The sequence below is a fragment of the Nuphar pumila genome, chromosome 3 (genome assembly GCF_984573655.1).
Source record: "Nuphar pumila chromosome 3, dmNupPumi1.hap1.1, whole genome shotgun sequence".
Lineage (NCBI taxonomy): Eukaryota > Viridiplantae > Streptophyta > Magnoliopsida > Nymphaeales > Nymphaeaceae > Nuphar > Nuphar pumila.
Genome location: NC_143251.1, coordinates 76,863,771 through 76,882,986, shown reverse-complemented (window position 1 = coordinate 76,882,986; position 19,216 = coordinate 76,863,771). Strand labels below are relative to the sequence as shown.

Sequence of the window (19,216 nt, the reverse complement as noted above, 5' to 3'; positions counted from 1 at the left end):
TTTCCAAGTGTTTTGCAAGTTTCATGTGTAGTGAGTTTTGGTTCTTTTAGCTAACATACCCAAAGTTGTCAGCTTGCTTTTCTAAATTCAACAAAAGAATAGTCTTTCGCTGATTTCATAAACAAACTTTGAAAGGAAAGAGATTTTCTAGCCTCTTGGCTGTTTTCTGAAAGGTTCGTAGGTTTGAAATTTTGGGGTGTTACACATAAGGCGAGAGAGAAAGTGGGGGTTGCAGGTCATGTCGCAAAGAGGGCAAAATTGTAGAAGGCAAGAGGGAGGCACAGGGAAGGCATGAGAGAAAGAAGGCACCAATGGGGTCACGAGAAGGGCAGAGTCGTGGAGGGCGAGATAGAGAGAGCCACATGTGGGGTTGCAGGAAGGTAGAGTTGTAGAAAGCGACAGAGGGAGGGAACATATAGGTGGGTATCGGGGAGGGCAAGAGAGAGGGGGTGGGGTCACGGGGAGGTCGGATCCGTAGAGGGAGAGAGAAAGAGAGGTGGCCACAGGTGGGGTCGCGGGGTAGGGCTAAAGAAAGAGAAAGAGAGAGATTTACGAGAGGGGGGATGGGGGGACGAGTATGAAAGGGCCTGTCAGCCCTCTTTGGGTCAGGCACCCAGTGCCCCTTGGAGGATTTTTGTGGATTATAGGGGTGGGCGTATGCCCACCCTCCCCATAACGTGGCTTTGCCCATGTTCAAGGTTCTTTTTCATTTTTTATGACCCAAATTTGTCTATACAAACTCTATGCTATGCCCAACCCAAGATGGACTTATGTCTGGTTAAAATAGGGGTGTCAACAAGTCAGATTTACCCAAACCTGACATAGAACAAACCCTATAGGGTCTAGGTATGGTGATAAATAAGAAAACCCGATTAAGACCTGGGTCCAGACCGAAGGTTCGATTAATACATGTATCCGGGTATAGTTTGTGAAATTTTACACCAGACCTGAGCCTGACATGAGTTTCGATTAAGACCCACAAATTTTCAATGTAAAAATGAAAAAAAAAATTTATTTTGCCGGGTATGGTCCAGGTCTTGTTCATGTAGTTCTTATTGGGTCCGGGTATGGCTTCTCTTATAGTGGACCCAATTAGACATGGGTCCGGACCAGATACTATACCCCAAAATAAGGTCCAGGTTTGGTTCAACATGGGTCTGAACCAAACCCGACCCGTTAACACCCCTAGGTTAAACTTATCAAGAGCCACTCACAAAGTGAACAAGCCCGCGCACACACACACATATATTACATAACACATTGACAATTGATATAAAATAAATAAATACACAAAAGCATTGTTTTGTATGAAAAAGCTTATTCATTGGTATGTTTAAGCATGAAAGTCCAACATCAATATTCATGCTTATGGGCAGAGCCAGAAATCCAAGTTAGGGTGGGCACAGCACTACCACATTGACCCAAACCCCCCTATGGGGGATTTCCAGGTCAGGGTGGGCAACATCCTGACCAGTATGTAGCTCCACCCCTGTTCATGTCTGACTCTGAGGTACTGGTACCAGAACCGACTGGATCTACCACACCATACCCGGGTCCTTATATGAGGATTATACAAACCAGACACGATAAAATAATATTTTTTATGTTTGTTACATTGAAAAATTACAAATCTTACTCAGATGTCAGGTTGTACCCGAGTCTGGTATGGAATTTTATAAACTATACCCAGCTTTAGATGCTAATCAGACCCCATGGGTACAATCCGTGTAGCTAATTACAAATCCCCTTCCTTTTTAGCCAAACCCCAACCCTACCAGATCCGGTACGGGTCAGGATCAGGTTATATTGAATTTGACACCCTGATTTATGGTACCAAATTTTGTACAATATAATTTAAAAAAATGAATCAGAAAAGGGGCTAATGCTATGATTAAAAATAAAATAAAATCAAATCCCAAAAGATTAAGAATCAGTCGTAAATTTCATCAAATTTACAAGCAAGAATTTAATTATTTAATAACCCGGAAGAAGTATGTTTGAGAAGGATTCAAGCTTAGTGTTGACAGGAGGGACGATCACATCAATCAATGGGAGCAATAAGACCACTTGCTGGTGCTCCAACCTGATAATAAAGAATATCATATGAATATGTTTTGATGTAACGATTCTTCAAAAAAACAGATCCAATTGAACCACCCAATGAATAGATTTGGCAGGCCTTGTCTTGCCTATTAAACAATGTTGCCAGAGTATCGGTGAGTATTGGCCTGTATGGGCCGATACATATCACCAGAAAATCGATATGATACTAACCTGAATCGGCTATTTTTTTAATAAATGTAAAAAATAGTTTAAAATTCTTTTTTAATATTATTTTAATGGTTTTAACACATGTATTGAATATTTTTTAATTATTTTTTAGCTCATTCAGAAAGATACACTTGAGTATCAGTATCGGCTGATACACCTGAATCGTTGGCCGAATGATACAGGTCCGATTCCAATACTGACAACATTGCTCTAAACAGACTCTTGTTCCTTTCCTCCCAAACTCTCCAATCACCATTTCCACACTTTCTTCCATTTGTCTGAAAACCTTACCTGAATAGGCTCAGTTGCACAACAAAGATGACTTTTATGAGAGCGTGCATCTAATTAATACCTGATCTATATAGGACCTGTTAACTCTGAGAATGCATTAGCTAGGTCACGATCAAGTTAACACATTATTTTTATTTTTATTTAAACAAAATACACTCTTAGGGGGCGTTTGATGCAGTGTCAAGCAATCGGATTTTATCCGATATCTAACACAATTCAATTCCATTTAGTTGCATTTGGCAAGTCAGCCATATCCCATTATTATCGGATGGAGATATGGACTTGATTTTTTGCTACTGAATCCAACAAATAGCTGAATTTGATGGACAACCGAATCCGTTTACATGTAAAAACCAAATCTGGTATGAATTTTTCACCATCCAAATCCAAATTCAAATCAGTTTTGCCCACATCCTATTAGTTGGATATGGTATTGGCCACATCTAACACAAATCAAAACTGTTTACATCTCTAGCAGCGGCTTTTGTCCAGGACTTGCATCCCCACTTTTGGGAGAAAACGGCCCAGCAGTGGCTGCTTTCATCCCTGGAGCAAGGTATTGCAAACACAGGACAACTCGCCTGCAGGGACAGCATTGTCCCACATTTCTAACAGCTCCTCAAGGCCAAGGGTTTCTTCAGAGTGTTATAACACCCCCGCATTCGATAAAGAGTTTCTGCAGTCTTCTTGCGTGGGGAGGGAGAGACTACGTTGAAAATGGCTCTCTTTCCGCAAAAAAAGAGGGCAGCATTTGCGTTGCTGCAGTGGGGCACGCAGAAAAGCAACATTTTTGGTGCATTTCAGGAGAAACCCTCAGGTTTGAGCAGCAGGGGAATGCACCCTTAAGATCCATTTGAATACCATGGATCTCTAATGCATGTACTGAATTTGGTATGAGACCAATGTTGAAATTCAAAGTGAAACAAACGCTAAATCTTAGATCCACCCCAAAAGATTGAGAATCTGAAGTTCATTTTTAGGTGCAAGGGAGGATTTTCGGAACACAGATTCATGAATTTCAAAAGCATAGATCTTAACTACATGGCAAAAGATCTGAGTATTCGAACACACCCTTATAGTTACTGCATAACGAGATTTACGTGTGGTATAATGTTGTTTAGAGTTCAAAAGACCCTGCATGAACTATAGCAGCTTTCATGTGCATGTGAGCACATGAACTCAACACTCTGCAAATTATATGTTACCAAGAATCAGACTAGTTGTTGGTTCCTTCAGACCGCCCCGCCTAGCGGAATAGGCCCCATCCAACTACGTCAAACCCCTTGGGGGGGCTGCTTTTTACCGATACAAGTTTATGCAAAGAAAAAATGCTACAATTTTTCACAAGATGCAATCAATACAGACAGAATCCTTCCATTTGTTAGAAGCAGCCCTCTAATAGGCCCTAAGAGGAATCAGTGCGTGCAGCACGCGTGTGGTGCAATGTGTGTTGGTTGTTAACGAAATGGATGCTAACAGTGTGTATTTTCAGTTACACCATGCAATATACAGTCTATCTTTCTTATACATGAGATAAATAAAGAAAAACTAGGTGTATCGACAACAAAAACCAAGAACTAGATTCAGGAAGGACAATAAAAAGATGAGAAAATAGACAGAAAAAGAAAGAAAGTAGCTTCTTTGTTGAAAATTCATCAACCTCTTCCGGGCTACATGAAAAAACATCTCAAGCTGAATTTAACTTGCCAGGGCACATTTGGAAGCAAGAAAGATGTAGGAAAAGTGATGCAAAATGAAAAAATCAGTACGAATTTTTCGACCCTTCCAAATAGAGTTTTTCTAAAAATACAATTTTTGATAGGAAACATTCCTCCGTGGGAGGGGATGGAGAAATGTTTCCTACCAAGAGAAAAATTATTTTTACACTCCCCACCACCCATCTCACCACACTCACCACCACCCCACCATCTTACCATCACCACCACCACCACCATCAACCACCCTCCTCTCTCTCATTTTTTCACATTTTTCCACTCTTTTTCTCATGCTACACAAACAAGCGAAAAACTTTCTTTTCCTATGAGAGTTTCTCTCTCTTCCAAACGTGCCCTAAGAGCCAGCTTCAAGGGAAACCTGATTACTTTACAAATAAAAGGAACAAAAGGGTAAACTGTGAACTGTAAAAGGTTAGTATTGTTCCATTCAGTAGAAGCACAAACTTGTACCTCCCTAAGCCTCATCTTCCTCCTCTTCCTCACCTGATGATTCCTCCCCTGAACTTGAACCTGCGACCTCGCTTTCCTCAGCAACATCATCATCCATTGTACCATCAGTGGTCCTCTGTCGGAATTCAAACGCCTCTTCGTCAGCTACACTTGAAATCTTCTTTCCAGAATTCTCATCCAAGATCACAAGCTCTTCTCCCTCCATTTCGCCAGGACCAACTCCATTTCTCTGAGTTCCAGGGTCCCCAACCTCACCCAAAATGCTTTCTGCTCCAACCAACTGCCCATGGCAGATGTCCTTGATCGCAGCTGGATCCTGCATGGCAGGTCGCTGATGAATAGGCTGTGCATTGGTTATGACTGGACTTGATAGTTTCAGCCTCTCTCTGTATTCCTCCATTTCACTTTGGTATCTCTCCTTATCCTTGACCCCTCTTTCCTGATATACCTGCAAATAGAAACAGCGAAATCAGATGAAAATTACTAAACAAAGAGGAGTCTAAATTTTACAATGAGCATAAATTTTTAGCATTTTCTTCATCATTTCCATTACCGCCTTCTCTTCCTCAGTCAGCTTGTTCCATAGCTCACCAATCATCCTGCTGATTTCTCTATCCTTCCCTGGATAGAGTGGCTTCAGTCTAGCATGCTGTTCAGCAAAGAAAAAGTTGTAACCACTCCTGTTTGGCTTAGGATGAAAAGGATCTCTCTTTCTCATTTCTGTCTTCTTTCTGCGCCGCCTTCTGGTCCCACCTGATGCAGTAGCATCAATACCACCAGTGGCTGCAAGCCCAGAATTCTGATTCAACACCTGTGATCCTGGATATTCAGTTGTATGATATAGCACTCCTTTGAGCTTCTCTGAACCGGCCATTACAGTGACAAAGTACCCATGTTCAAATTTTCCATCGATTACTCCCACCACAGGATAATTCATTGATGATGGACTCACTGTTAATTGGAGAACTTATCAAACTCTTCAGATTTGTAGAACAGTAAAGCAGAAAGTAAACTGTCATTAGTAGTGATACAGACATACACAGGTTCACTGCCTTGTATACTATCCAAACAGCTGCCCATAGATGCATTAATTCGAATAGATCCATTTTATGCTTGAGCAGCAGGATTGATGTTATTCACAAATTTAGATGAAAAGTCTTTCATATACTGAAGGATGCTCGTATAAGATGACAACAATGTGAACAAATATTTTCTTTTATGCACGTGTGCATGTGTATGCAAAATGAATGCTTGAGTGCATGAATAAGACACTAGACTTATTCAAGCTATCCAAAAATGACACAACTAATATAATTCTGAATTTGTTAGGGTAAACAAAGTTGAACTTATTAACATCAACCATGATGCAGATGAATAACACCCCACAGAGAGAGAGAGAGAGAGAGAGAGAGAGATGCATACATCCAGTCGGTGTTTCACTGGTACTTTTTCTCCTCTTCTGAGCTGGTGCTTGCACTTCTTGCAGGCCAGATTCAAGTACCCTTTTCATGGAGGCGTTGGGAGACTGTACTGGCAAAGCAGCTGGAATTACAAAAACAAGGAAACTCATAAATAATTTCAGGAAACAATTAATACAGATAATATAAAAGATGTTACTGGTACAAACCAATGGGAGGTGGAGTGCATCCTTCAGCCTTGAAGAAATAAATCTGCTCATAATGATGAAGCAATGAACAATAGTACTTGCGTAGGACAAAGGATGCATTAGTAGCTGTAGAGGGAAAGTTGAATACTGCTGTTATATCCTTCCATCTCCTATCTTTGATTACCTGCCATAGATTAAGCAAAATTAACACATTATTAGTCCATGTTGATTTGGGGGTGCAAGTGACCACACGTGAAGAGGTAGTGATTCACTACTGTGAATAACAAGTGAAAAAAAAGGAACGGCCTGCTTATTTCATGTGAGCACCATCAGAGGACAGTCAGGGAACCAACAGAAAATCCTGAGGGGACCTTTGGAAAAGCATCTAAAACTTGTAAGGTTGCACAAAAAATCTGGGACCTTTTTTCCATATGGACTTCATAATCAGGAAATTACTTTCCATGTGTGAATGGTACATACTTGGTAGTTCAATTAGTCAAAACTATTTTGAAGGATTGAATAAATATGTGAATGTATACATACGGAAGCCAAGAAGTAACAAGTAAATATTGCTGGTTCCATTAGTAAAATTATATTTGGAGTTTAGGAGCAAAAAAGACAATGCCGCAAATGAAATCAACATACCAAGATGCATCAGGAAAATCTAGAAATTCCATCAAAAACAAAATCAAACTGCAATTCCTAATATGGAAACAACATTAGTCGAACTTAGGGTTTTGACAAGGAGGTTCTTTCCAATAAATACCCAACTACAATTTTGAGAACAACCAAGTCAGAGCCACAGCTAAGAACTGAATCCAATTGGCAATGTCAAAACAGAACACATCAATGTTTGATATGGTCTTCCAGAGTTGGAGACTGCAAACCAACAAAACTAGAAATAGAGAAAATGCAGATACATATATACAAATGCACATGTACATTCATGCAGTCATATTCAACTTCCTTACAGGTTGACTAGGATAAAAAATCAATGCAGTTTCGAAATTAGCAAAGTATGCATGTAGTCCATTTATCAGAAGCTAACTCAGCAAGTTTGCTGGAGATTTTCCTCTACCAAAACAGTTTTGAAGATTGAAATTGTCATCATGAATTGATCGCAACTTAAAATCTGCCAAAGGCACAAACATGGGTACAGGGCACAACATGAATATTCTTGATACCACACAAGTTACACAATACCAGGGCACAGTGACACAACCATACGTCTCTCTCTCTCTCTCTCTCTCTCTCTCTCTCTCTCTCTCTCTCATACACACACGTTCCTCCCTAGTTTAACTGTCCATCTTTTGAATTCTTCAATCTGAGAAAAGGAAAGGAAAAAAATCATTTTCTTGAGATTTAGCATAGCTTCTTTGTCCTCCTCTATTTCTCTCTCCTCTCTCCTCTCTTGCTTTCATATATTACTCCACGTCATGACAAAAGGGTTTTCAATCATCTAGTTTATAACTGGGGACTTATCTTTCAAACTTAGTTGTGGTTGACACTTGGAAACCATGTCCGACACCAACACTCATATCACTATCTAAGTAACATAGTGTGCATAACACTTTCAAGCACCAACCTTGCCATGTGATTTCTCCAATCGTTCTATCCAGCTTACGATTGAATGCCCATAACATGTTTGTGCTTGACCACCTTCCTCGGTTGGAGATGTGGTCTCCCAAACACATCTGTCTAGGGCCATCAATTTTCAAATCAAATAGTGCTTTGAACTTTTCTTTTGTAACCCCAATGAATACACAAAAATCAGAGAGACAAATTCTTTGATAAGATAATCATCCTGGGCTTATTTTAGAACTTTATAAGGCACTATGCTTCCTCTTGCTATGTGCATTTACTTTTTGGGTAATCAAAGATCCACATAAAGCAAGACTGGTACCTCTTGTGTGGAAAATGTTGTCAAGAAAGAGTTCTCCCCAAGAAATTATCAAGAGAACATTTAGCCTCCACAGCAAAATTTAACATGGAGCAAAACGATACAGAAAAGGAAATTTTTACACATGTTTTGACTTATAATGTCAAAAGAATCCCATGAGAACATTAGGTTACTCTTAGTATTTCACTCTCTTGGAAAAATTTCAACAAAAACATCATACAAGGTACAGAATAGGATTCATAGCCATTATCCAGTCATTAAGTACAAAGTCCCAAAAAAGAAACAATGTGCATGCTTCAATAAGGTTAGTCCGAAGAAGAGGATAAGCAATGGAGGGATATTACACCCTTTAGAGAAGGGTTACCGGAAGCGCCAGTAGGCTTGGGGAAGTGCACTTCCCCGAAACGCGCTTCGGAAGCGCGAAACGTGGTGCTTCCGAAATGCATGGGGAAGCACCTGTTTTGATTGGAAAGTGTTCCTCGTTAATGGGAAGCACGCTTCCCATTATTCAGAACTTCCCATTAAAGGGAAGCTCACTTCCCATTAAAGGAGCGAGTTACCTCGTTAAAAATTGTTTTAAAATCGGTGGACAGTTTTACCCTTTAAACTGCTTTTACCAAAAAAATAAAAGAAAAAATTTTGTTAACAAGGGGAAAATGGGCATTTTTGAAAATTTCATAAAGAAACAAAAAGCCAAATCGATAAATGTTTTTAAATAGCTAGTGGCTTGCACTATTTATGATTGCATTGGGTTATTTGATTGCTTGGGCTTGAATGATATTTATTTTTCTTATCTAATATACCATCTTGTTTGTCTATATCAAGAACAATTAGACTAATGACATTGACACCTTGGTGACATTACTGCTCCTCGGTCGTATTATTTGACTTATTTCACTTTCACTGAAGTATTACTGTTAAGTACTATTGAGAAGAATGACATGTCTTCCTCATTGACAGTCAACCTGTTTGCATGTTAAATCTTGAGTAGGAATCAGTGTTATCAAAAATGCACCTTGAGGCGCAAAAGGCGCGCCTCGCCTTGAGGCGAGGCCATCTGTGCCTCAAGGAGCAAGCCTGAGGCGCAAAAAAAAATTACAACAAGATTTCTGAGACATGATCAGCAAAGTTTTTGTAGGTTAATCTCATATATTTTCCAGTTATTTCAGTTATGTAACAAGTTTATTAGTATATTACTATATTTTAACTTTTGTTGGTTAATCTCGTATATTTTTCAGTTATTTCAGTCATGTAATTAGTTTCTTAATATATTTTGACTTTTGTTGGTTAATCTCATATATTTTTCAGTTATGTAATCAGTTTTTTAGTTAATTTTATATGTTAATCTCATATATTTTAACTTTTGTAGGTTAATCTCATATATTTTTCAGTTATTTCAGTTATTTAATCAGTTTCTTAGTATATTTTAACTTTTGTAGGTTAATCTCATATATTTTTCAGTTATTTCAGTTATTTAATCAGTTTCTTAGTATATTTTAACTTTTGTTGGTTAATCTCATATATTTTCCAGTTATGTAATCAGTTTTTAGTTACTTTTATATGTTAATCTCACATTTTTTAGAATAATCTCATATATTTTAACTTTTGTAGGTTAATCTTATATATTTTCCAGTTATTTCAGTTATGTAATCAGTTTCTTAGTATATTTTAACTTTTTGGAGTTAATCTCCAGTTATGTAATCAGTTTTTTAGTTACTTTTATATATTAATCTCATATTTTTTAGAATAATCTCATATATTTTAACTTTTGTTGGTTAATCTCATATTTTTTCAGTTAGGAAATCGGTTTCTTAGTACATTTTATCTTTTGTTGGTTAATCTCATATATTTTCCAGTTATGTAATCATTTTTTTAGTTACTTTTATATGTTAATTAGGGATGGCAGTGGACCGGGGGAAAGCGGGGCCTCGCCCCGTTTGGACCGGGGATGAATGGTATGAAACGGGGATGGAGGCGGGGACGAAGGTTAAAATCCATCCCCGTTCAGGGATGGAGGCGGGGATGGACTTACACTTTTCCCCGCCCCGCCCCGCCCCGTCCCCGCCAAGATCCCCACCTAGCCCCACCCCGCCCCATCCCCAGTCCTTCTAAAGGATGGCAATAGACTATGGGGAAACGGGGCCCCGCCCCGCCTCATCCCCGTTTGAACTGGGGATGGAGGACATGAAACGGGGATGAAGGAGGGGGTGGAGGTCAAAATCCATCCTCGTGCGGGGATGGAGGCAGGGATGGAGGTTCTAATCTTGAGACGGGACAGGGGTGGAGACTCTGTCCCCCGCCCCAGTCCATTGCCATCCCTAATGTTAATCTCATATTTTTTAGAATAATCTCATATATTTTAACTTTTGTAGGTTAATCTCATATATTTTCCAGTTATTTCAGTTATGTAATCAGTTTCTTAATAAATTTTAACTTTTTCTGGTTAATCACATATATTTTCCAATTATATAATCAGTTTTTAGTTACTTTTATATGTTAATCTCATATTTTTTAGTACTTATTTGAGATTTTCTATTTCTTATTGGTTGTTATTTCATCAATAAAGCATTTCTTCATTTATTTGTATTTTTAGATATTTTTTTATAATTTTTTTAAAGTTTTCAAAAAAAATTGAGGCTTATGCTTTACGCCTCGAGGCTTACGGTTTGGTGGAGCGCCTCGCTACGCTTCAACGCTTTTCACAACACTGGTAGGAATACATGTTAAATCTTGAGTAGGAATAGACAAAGTCTTATGTGACAATTCTTTTATTTGTTAATTGCTACCATAGTCACCTCCTATATTATTCTCACCAAGGGTTTTTCAAATCTTGGCTTGTCATAGTAATTTTCATTGCTACCATAGTTTCCATTGCTACCATAGTAATTTTCAAATCTTGGCTTGTTTCCATACATTTATTTCGGTATGATTCTATGCACAAACTATTATATAGAGTCTTTAGACTGATGCGTATACTTTTATGATACTATGATGCATGTATATTTGCTTGTTCTTTGCTTCACTAATGACTATCGCAAATTACAATTTCAACAATTATTGTAATGAAGATGATTCTTTTTGCAAGTTAGAGCATGAATCTTCTAGTGGTGTTGGGAATGAAATTGTCAAAAAAGGATAAAGGGGTCTGATTATCCATATGAGTTTGAGAAAGGAAAAGAAAATTATTTTGATAAGGAAGATGAAAAAGAATATAACTTAGATGAGTAATATGATGAAGATGACCAAAATCCACCTAACTTGCATAAAACAATAGTGCTATGACACCATGTATTGAAACAAAAGAAGAATGGGCAAGGAAAGCAACATGGAACTCATGTTTTTATGTGCAAGCACTGCAAAAATATTTATCATGGGTCATGTACTAGAGTTTTTGCTCATCTAATGAGAGCTTCAAAGAGACAAAGTGTCGGAATTGTCTTTTGTCTTCCAGTTGAAAAAATGAAGAGTTGACAAGAAAAATTAAGAGGCGAGTTCAACAAGTGAAAGTTTCATCACACACATTTGAGTTGAAAAGATCAAGAATTGATAAACCGAAGCTTAGTATTACGACTACATCTTCTTTGGATTCTAGTGGAAGCCGAAACACAGTTGATATTCGTGATAGTGAATTTTGAAAAAAGTTTGCGGAGTTTAGAGTTTTCATCATCTCAGATGATTGGACAAATATAAAGAATAAACACCTGATAAATATACTAGAATCAAATTGTTTTGGGTTGATGTTCTTATATGTGAGCGACTTTTCTAATGTGCAACAATCAACTGCAAATATTGCCAAGTTTTTTAAGAATGAATTTGAAATTGTGGGGCATTCTAATATAGTACAAGTGGTGAAGAATTGAGATAACATATAAATATATTTTATGGTCACCTTGTGTTGTATATACCCTTAATTTGATCTTCAAAGATTTGGCATGTGAGTTTCATTGGTTGGGAGAGACATATTTGTCAAGTAAAGAAATTATGAAATATATCATCAATCATTCAAAAGCATTAGCAATATTTAGAACTAATAAAAAATTGAATCTAATAAAGATTATAAAAACAAGTTTTGCTTCACATTATACTACTCTAAAGCGCTTGATGGATATGAGGGAGAACTTGAGGCTTACAGTCATATCAGATAGATGGAGTGAGTAAAAGCAATCATGCACTGATAAGACTATGAAAATGATGACTATTATGACATAAACAATTGTTCTTGATGAAGAATACTAAGATTTTGTTCGTTTAGCATTAATTATCACAAAACTCATTTATAAGATCAAATTTTATGATAAGAAAACCCCTATAATTGGTGAAGTATATGAAGGCATAGATAACATATTGGGGAAGATGTAGCCCACATCCTTACTCCAAAATATTATACATCACAGTATCTCAAGATCCCAATACCAGGAGAGATCAAACGAGTTTCTCCTGGAAAAAATTTTATTCTATCTATTTAATAAAGTTTAAACTTTAATAATTTAATTATTTTATTCTTTCATTTGCATTTTCTTGTTATAACTAAATAATCTGTCTTTTCTACAAAAAAATACAATGATATTTTAGATAGTGCAATGCTCGCGATTGAAATCATATATGTTGAAAATAAAGAACTCTCTACACTTTATAGGTCACAACTTATGACTTTTGGCATCAAGAAATAGAAGATTTAGCCAGAATGCAGCAAAAATATATACATTGAATCCTACAATGTCAGACCTTAATTTGTGACATTTTTATGGTGGTGATACGCCCGAGTTGAGAGCATTAACCATTAAGGTTTTATCTGAACCTATTAACACATCTTCTGCAGAAAGAGTGTGGAGCACCCTATAGCTACATTCATAATGTTAAAAGAAATAGACTCAATAAAGATCGTGTTGATACCTTGGTGTATATTCATTCGAATCTTTGATTAATTGATAATATAATTAAAGTGTTTTGTACTTTTGTTTTAATATCTTGTAAAATATTTATGTATCATTGATTATTTGTTAGCATTCATATTTTGTATTCTTGTTATAAAAATGTGTAACAATCGCTACAAAGAAGGACCTAGTTGAAAATGAGATATCAATCCAGAACTTTTTATTGTAGAAGAAAATACATTGAGATTAGATGACATGCGTTGGAGAGATTTGGATGATAGTGCACAACAATCAAACACTTTCCAAATCCAAAACGAAAGATGCTCAGCCAAGAGCTCTATTGCCTTCAATAATCATACAAACAAATGAAGTCAAAGAGGATATAAATCAATCCAACAGATCTAGTAGCACTAGTGCAGATATACAAGAGCGATCATTAGTTCCCTAGGGCCAGATTGATCGTTTCTTTAGCAGGAGACCTAGGCAAGATAAACGTTATGCATCTTGTGTTTTTTATTTTTACTTTCTTCTATATATGTATTTTTTATATTTTAAATTAAGATTTTTTAACATTTTAAGCTTTTAACATATTTATTATAGGAAATTAAGGAAGAAATAGAAGGTGTGGTCGTGGAGGGCGTGGAGGACGTGATGATGTAGAAAGTTCTTCTAGATCTATTGTTGACTTAAAGGAGAAGAGAAATATGACAGATTATTGATTGTTAACAATAAAATAAACTCTTGAACTCTTGATTATTCTTTTGATTATGTAGTTGGAGTAGTCAAACTTAGAAACTCGCATGTTGCTTTAGCCATTTAGCATTAACTTTTTTGTCATGGACTTGCGATATTTTGTCAGTTTGATTTTGGTGATATGTACTTTTGTTTTAAAGTTTGTATGATGAAGTGAAGTAGTGGATTATGTTAATTTTAAAGTTTAAAGTTTATAATACTTTAATTAAATTTTGAAAAGCTTGAAATTAAATTATGTTTTTACTTATTAGTGCTTAAATGTGTAATTTGTTTTGTGCACTTAAAAATTTAACCATATCTCTATGTAATCTTTTAGTTGATTGATTTTTTATTTTCTATGTTGCAGAGAACACAACATCAAATAACAAGTCATTTGATTCTTTTCTTAAAAAATGTATGCTTCTTAATCAAATTTATTAGTTTTCTTAATGCATTATTTATTAAATGCTTGCATGCATTTGTTAAATGGTTGCAACAGGAATGTGAATTATGATTTCTTCTTGATGTATTTTTTATGAAATGCTTGCAAGTTACAACGTGATGCATTTGTTAAATAATTGCAACCAAAATATGAATTATGGATATTTTTGATGTATTATTTATTAAATGTTTGCAACATGATGCATTTTTTAAATGGTTAAAACATGAATATGAATTTTGAATTTTACTTCATATATTATTTATTAAATGCTTGCAACATATATATTTGTTAAATGGTTGCACTTTGCATATATGATTCAGTTTTTAGATACTCATGTTTTATTTTGTCAATGATAACATAAATATTATATTTTGGTAAATTTAAAAAAATATAATTATAGTTTTGCTTCCCTTTCGATTCCTATTCGCTTTCCACTCGAATCCTAGGTCTTTTCCTTCTTCGTACCTCTGAATCCTGATTCGCTTCCTAGGTTGCTTCCAGGTCGCTTCTGGTTCGTTTCCCTTCTTTCTTTCAAGACGATTCTCGGTTCGCTTCTAAGTTGTCACACGCTTTCCGCTTACTAAAATTTTAGAAGTGTCACGTTCCCGCTTCTGCTTTCCGAATTGCTTCCCGCTCCCGCTTCCTCGATTGGCAACTCTTTAGAAGGCAATTTGGCATTATGTGGTCCACTGGGAGACCAGAAGAAACACAAACAATAAGGCCTTTATGAAGTGCTATTTTATTCAAGAGTGTAAGGAAAAGTAATTGAGTTCTATCCCCTTCTCTCTTGGATACTAGTTTAGGTGATGAAAGATGCAAAGCATATTGCAAACAAGTACTCAAATAGAAGCATTGCATTAATCTTCTATGGTCTTAGATATATAGGGAAAACAAACTCACTTCATCTATGGACTTCATAGAAATAAGACATAAGTAATCATTGATGAAAGTCAAAATATGATTACTGAAGGATCCCAAACATTAGAAATACTAATATTTCATGGTGTAAAATTCAAAGAACCAATAGACTGAAACAAATGTTACAAATCTTTTATAGTACTTTACCCTCCCCTCTGCTAGACATCACACTAGAAACCTACCTTACTCTAAGATGCACCATACAAAATTACAAGGTCATAACCTAATGAAGGAAGATGCGCAAATAGATGAGTGTAACTCCATTAATTATCTTCCAAAAACAAACTGACAACTTGAGACCTTCAACTGCAAATGGAACCCTCTCTTCCTTGATCCCAAAGTTCCTCGTGCCTTCGGGTCTCGAAAATCAAAATGAGTCAGATGTCATAATACTATTGAAGACCAGTTTTCCCCTGTCTTGCCACCCTCTTTCCCACCAGATGTGCACCAAATTTGTAACAAATACCAACTGAGCTCATCAGACTTTCAGGTACAACATTCATTGCTTTTTTGTCCTCATCTACAATTTTTTCCTCTTCCTCACAAGATGAATTTTCTCATAAAACTAAAAAACTATGTTTTAACCCCTCTTTTTTTTGTATTTTCATTAAAAATAGCCTTTTCGACTGCAACTTTCTCTAGCCATCTTTATCTCCCTCTCATCTTTTGCTTGTTTTCTCCTGTTCTTTTCTTGGTGAATCCTCCACCCGTCAATCTCTCATTGTCTCTTCCTCTCATCTTCCTATACCTAGTCCAATAATGCACAAACCATCTAGGAATTGGAAAAAGCATCACCCAATGAAAACATTGTTTGGAGCCCAACAAATGTGCCATAATGCTACTAAGAAACTCTGATAAAACACCAAGTTATGGTGATTCCTTTAGCTTAGCACTACTGAACCATGAAAATACACAGCCACTGTATATATATGGTTCCACATTCCTACTCCAATATCCTAGAATCTGAAATAACAGAACTACTTAGACCGAGAAGAATAACATGATATATATATATATGGTTCCACGTTCCTACTCCAATATCCTAGAATCTGAAACAACAGTACTACTTAGACCGAGAAGAATAACATGCTATATTGCATCATAAAGCTAGCAGATCCATCTACTTCCCATGATATATCCAAACCCATGTCAGCTTTAAATGTGACTGCAGATGAAGAAAGGCTCCAAAAATCCTCCAAGGCCTTACCAAGAAGTTGGATCCAAATATCAATTATAAACATTATCACATGAATACAGATGCAGACTCGGATATGATACAATAATGTATGAAAAGTAAGATACAGAGGCAAGTTTGTTTAATTAATATTACTTAATTTTAACAATTAGCAAAAGATCTACTCGTTCTAGTAAACATATAACATAGTTCTTATCAATGCAAAAATCACCAAGTACCAAGAAGTCAGGGTAACGGAACACTTAAAAGTAACCATGACACAAGATCATAAAACACTGTACATGAGGTCATGAACACGGAGTTGACCATGTCCATCATGAACCAGCAAGAAGTAGCAATTATATGGTGAAAGACAGGAATAACTATGAAGCAAAAGTTAATATGCATTACAACTGCAATAAATAAAATCAGAAAAGATTAGTTTGTTGAATTTTCATATATGTATTCTCCTGCATTACCCTTTCAAGACCACCTCGAGAAGTAACCTCCACAAAAAGCCGAGGCAGATCTAGCTCCTTCCCTCCTATTGTAGGTATCCTACAGATAAGGATTTTTAAGTCCAAAATTAACAACCACTGAAGACTGACAAGTTATCTCAGTCAACAATGCAAATCAGAATGTAATCATTCACAAATTCTCCAAGGAGACACGTCCACAAAATGAAAACACATGCATGCAAAGACACTAAATCTTAATATCAGAATAACTTTAAAAACTGATGCAGATAAAATATTTGCAAGAGCAAATCAGTGCAACGCAGGTCATAGAATAACAAATGGGAAATGAAATAATAGCTCCCCATGTAATGAATCAGTGGAGAGGCAATACCAGTTCACAACAAGATATGGAAATGTTCAAAGAGAAATGTGGCATCATACTAGTATAATCCTGATCTTTTCCAGGGAAATACAAATAATGGCTATTCCGTTGAATAAACAGTACATATTCAATGCAAAAAAATCCCAGAACTACCATCTCAAGATAGACTTCCAATCCAAAATCAATCTAAACCCCTACGCCCACCCAGCCCCACCCAACAAAAGAAAAAAAAAAGAAAAATGGAAAAATGCAGATAATGATGATCATGTTCGTTATAGTGAACAAATATAGCTGATTATAATGAAGATGGTAAACTACCAAATCAAAGAAACGTTTTGATCCATGGCAAGAATGGTCTGATGGTGGTTGTGATGCCAGTGTTGGTGGATTAACTGATCACAGTGAAACCAGTTACCAAACCACAATGACATAGTGGTAATGGCTTACAAAATTAATGAGTCCATATCAGCAATCAGAATAACATATGGAGTTATGCAAGAAACGAATCAACAGAAATACAAGAGTTACCTATACATAAGTATGAAGTGCTTATGGACCGTATGAAGGGATTATGGACCAATGAGTTAAATGTCCTAAAACATACAGGGAAGGAGAAGAGAACCCCAAAAAAAAGAAAAGAAAAAAAAGACTTACATGAACTTTGTGCGCATTGAACTATGGAGCTTCTCAAGAGTCTCCATGAATAGCTTCGGGTTTGCTATAACTTCTTCATATGTAGCAAGTGGCGGTGGGTAGGCTTTGAAGGTGGACTCAGCCTGTCTCAAAGGCAATGGGTCATAGCATGGTTGATTACCATCAACACATGCCGAAGAGGAGACTATAGCTAATTGGGTCCCACCCTCAGAACCTCTTCCTTCATTGTCGGCCCTCATTAGATATGAGGCTCAGTAGTGTTGGAGCTCCCAGCCCCACCAACTTTCCAAACAAATCCCTTCCAATATTTCTCTTGCATACAGATCCTATACCGAAAAACACCAAAGACAACAAAAAAGTTTATGCACCAAAAGAGAGGGAAAGGAAGTACGAATGAAAAACACATTGTTTTAAAGGGCGAAAGATAAAAAAAAAACTACCAATGAATACAAACAACAAAAAGCACCACCTTCATTCAAAAACCAATTCGAAGAAAACCTATGAAACCTTGCATTTCCATGCCAAAAAAATATGGAAAGCGCAGTACCCACCAGAAGACCCCACAAACCCCAGTAGGTATTCATATTTAGACACAAATCTAATGAAACCCCAACAAGAATCCATCTCTAATAGCCGGAAACCTCAATAAGTCGGACTACTAGTACGGGCTCTCTGACTCTCTCTCTAAGTCTAAAATATTCAACAAGGCCCACAAACACACTAACAGACAAGCCCCAACAACACCCATCCTCATTCCACCACTGTTCCATAGATACGATGGCTGCTTGACTGACAGCCATCAATCAATCCAACCCTTCCCCACAAAAAACAAAAAGGAAAAGTGGCATTTCAAACTACCTGGCGAAGGGATTTCAAAAAGAGGGAACACCACTATTATTCTTATTGTTCTTAACAGTAACATAAAGAGTAATAAACTCATTCCCTTTAATCCATGATTACCAGAGAAAAAAGAAGAATGGTGGTGACAATCATATATAAAATAATCCACGAAACTTCCTCTTTTACCTTTGAATAAGAAAAATAAATGAAGAAGAAGAAGAGATATTAACAAACAGTATACTACCAACTAACCTTTTCCAATATATTGGGTATATCATAAGAAGCATAAAAACATTTATATATTTGATTTGGTTGTTGAGGAACCCTAAAAATGGTTGGAAGAATGGTGGGTTGTGCCTTTGATACTTTTGTAAACTTTTCATTTGGTTTTTGTATGATAAAATATATAATAAAAAAATGGGATGGTGAGGTTTATAGGTGTGGTATAAACGCGTCCAAACATGTCATTTGTGACTCCCGCTTAAGAC

The 19,216-nt window shown here is 36.6% G+C and overlaps 1 protein-coding gene across 1 annotated transcript; it reads right to left on the bottom strand.

Moving 5' to 3' along the window:
* Window positions 1-4,626: 4,626 nt before the first annotated feature.
* LOC149843053 (high mobility group B protein 9-like) lies at window positions 4,627-18,127 on the bottom strand. Its single transcript, XM_090000820.1, has 7 exons — window positions 17,889-18,127; window positions 16,874-16,952; window positions 6,376-6,538; window positions 6,171-6,290; window positions 5,302-5,699; window positions 4,749-5,196; window positions 4,627-4,663 (listed from the first exon to the last, which is right to left on the bottom strand). Exons 1-6 carry the CDS (start codon window positions 18,125-18,127, stop codon window positions 4,753-4,755), a joined length of 1,443 nt encoding a protein of 480 aa, XP_089856946.1. The 3' UTR covers window positions 4,627-4,663; window positions 4,749-4,752.
* Window positions 18,128-19,216: the final 1,089 nt, after the last annotated feature.

Coding starts and splice junctions, on each gene's coding strand:
- LOC149843053 (XM_090000820.1), bottom strand. CDS start 18,127: ATGAGGGCCGACAATGAAGGAAGAGGTTCTGAGGGTGGGACCCAATTA. Junction 6,291..6,375: donor ATGCACTCCACCTCCCATTG/GTTTGTACCAGT, acceptor TTGTAATTCCAG/CTGCTTTGCCAGTACAGTCT. Junction 5,700..6,170: donor CAGTGAAACACCGACTGGAT/GTATGCATCTCT, acceptor TCCAATTAACAG/TGAGTCCATCATCAATGAAT.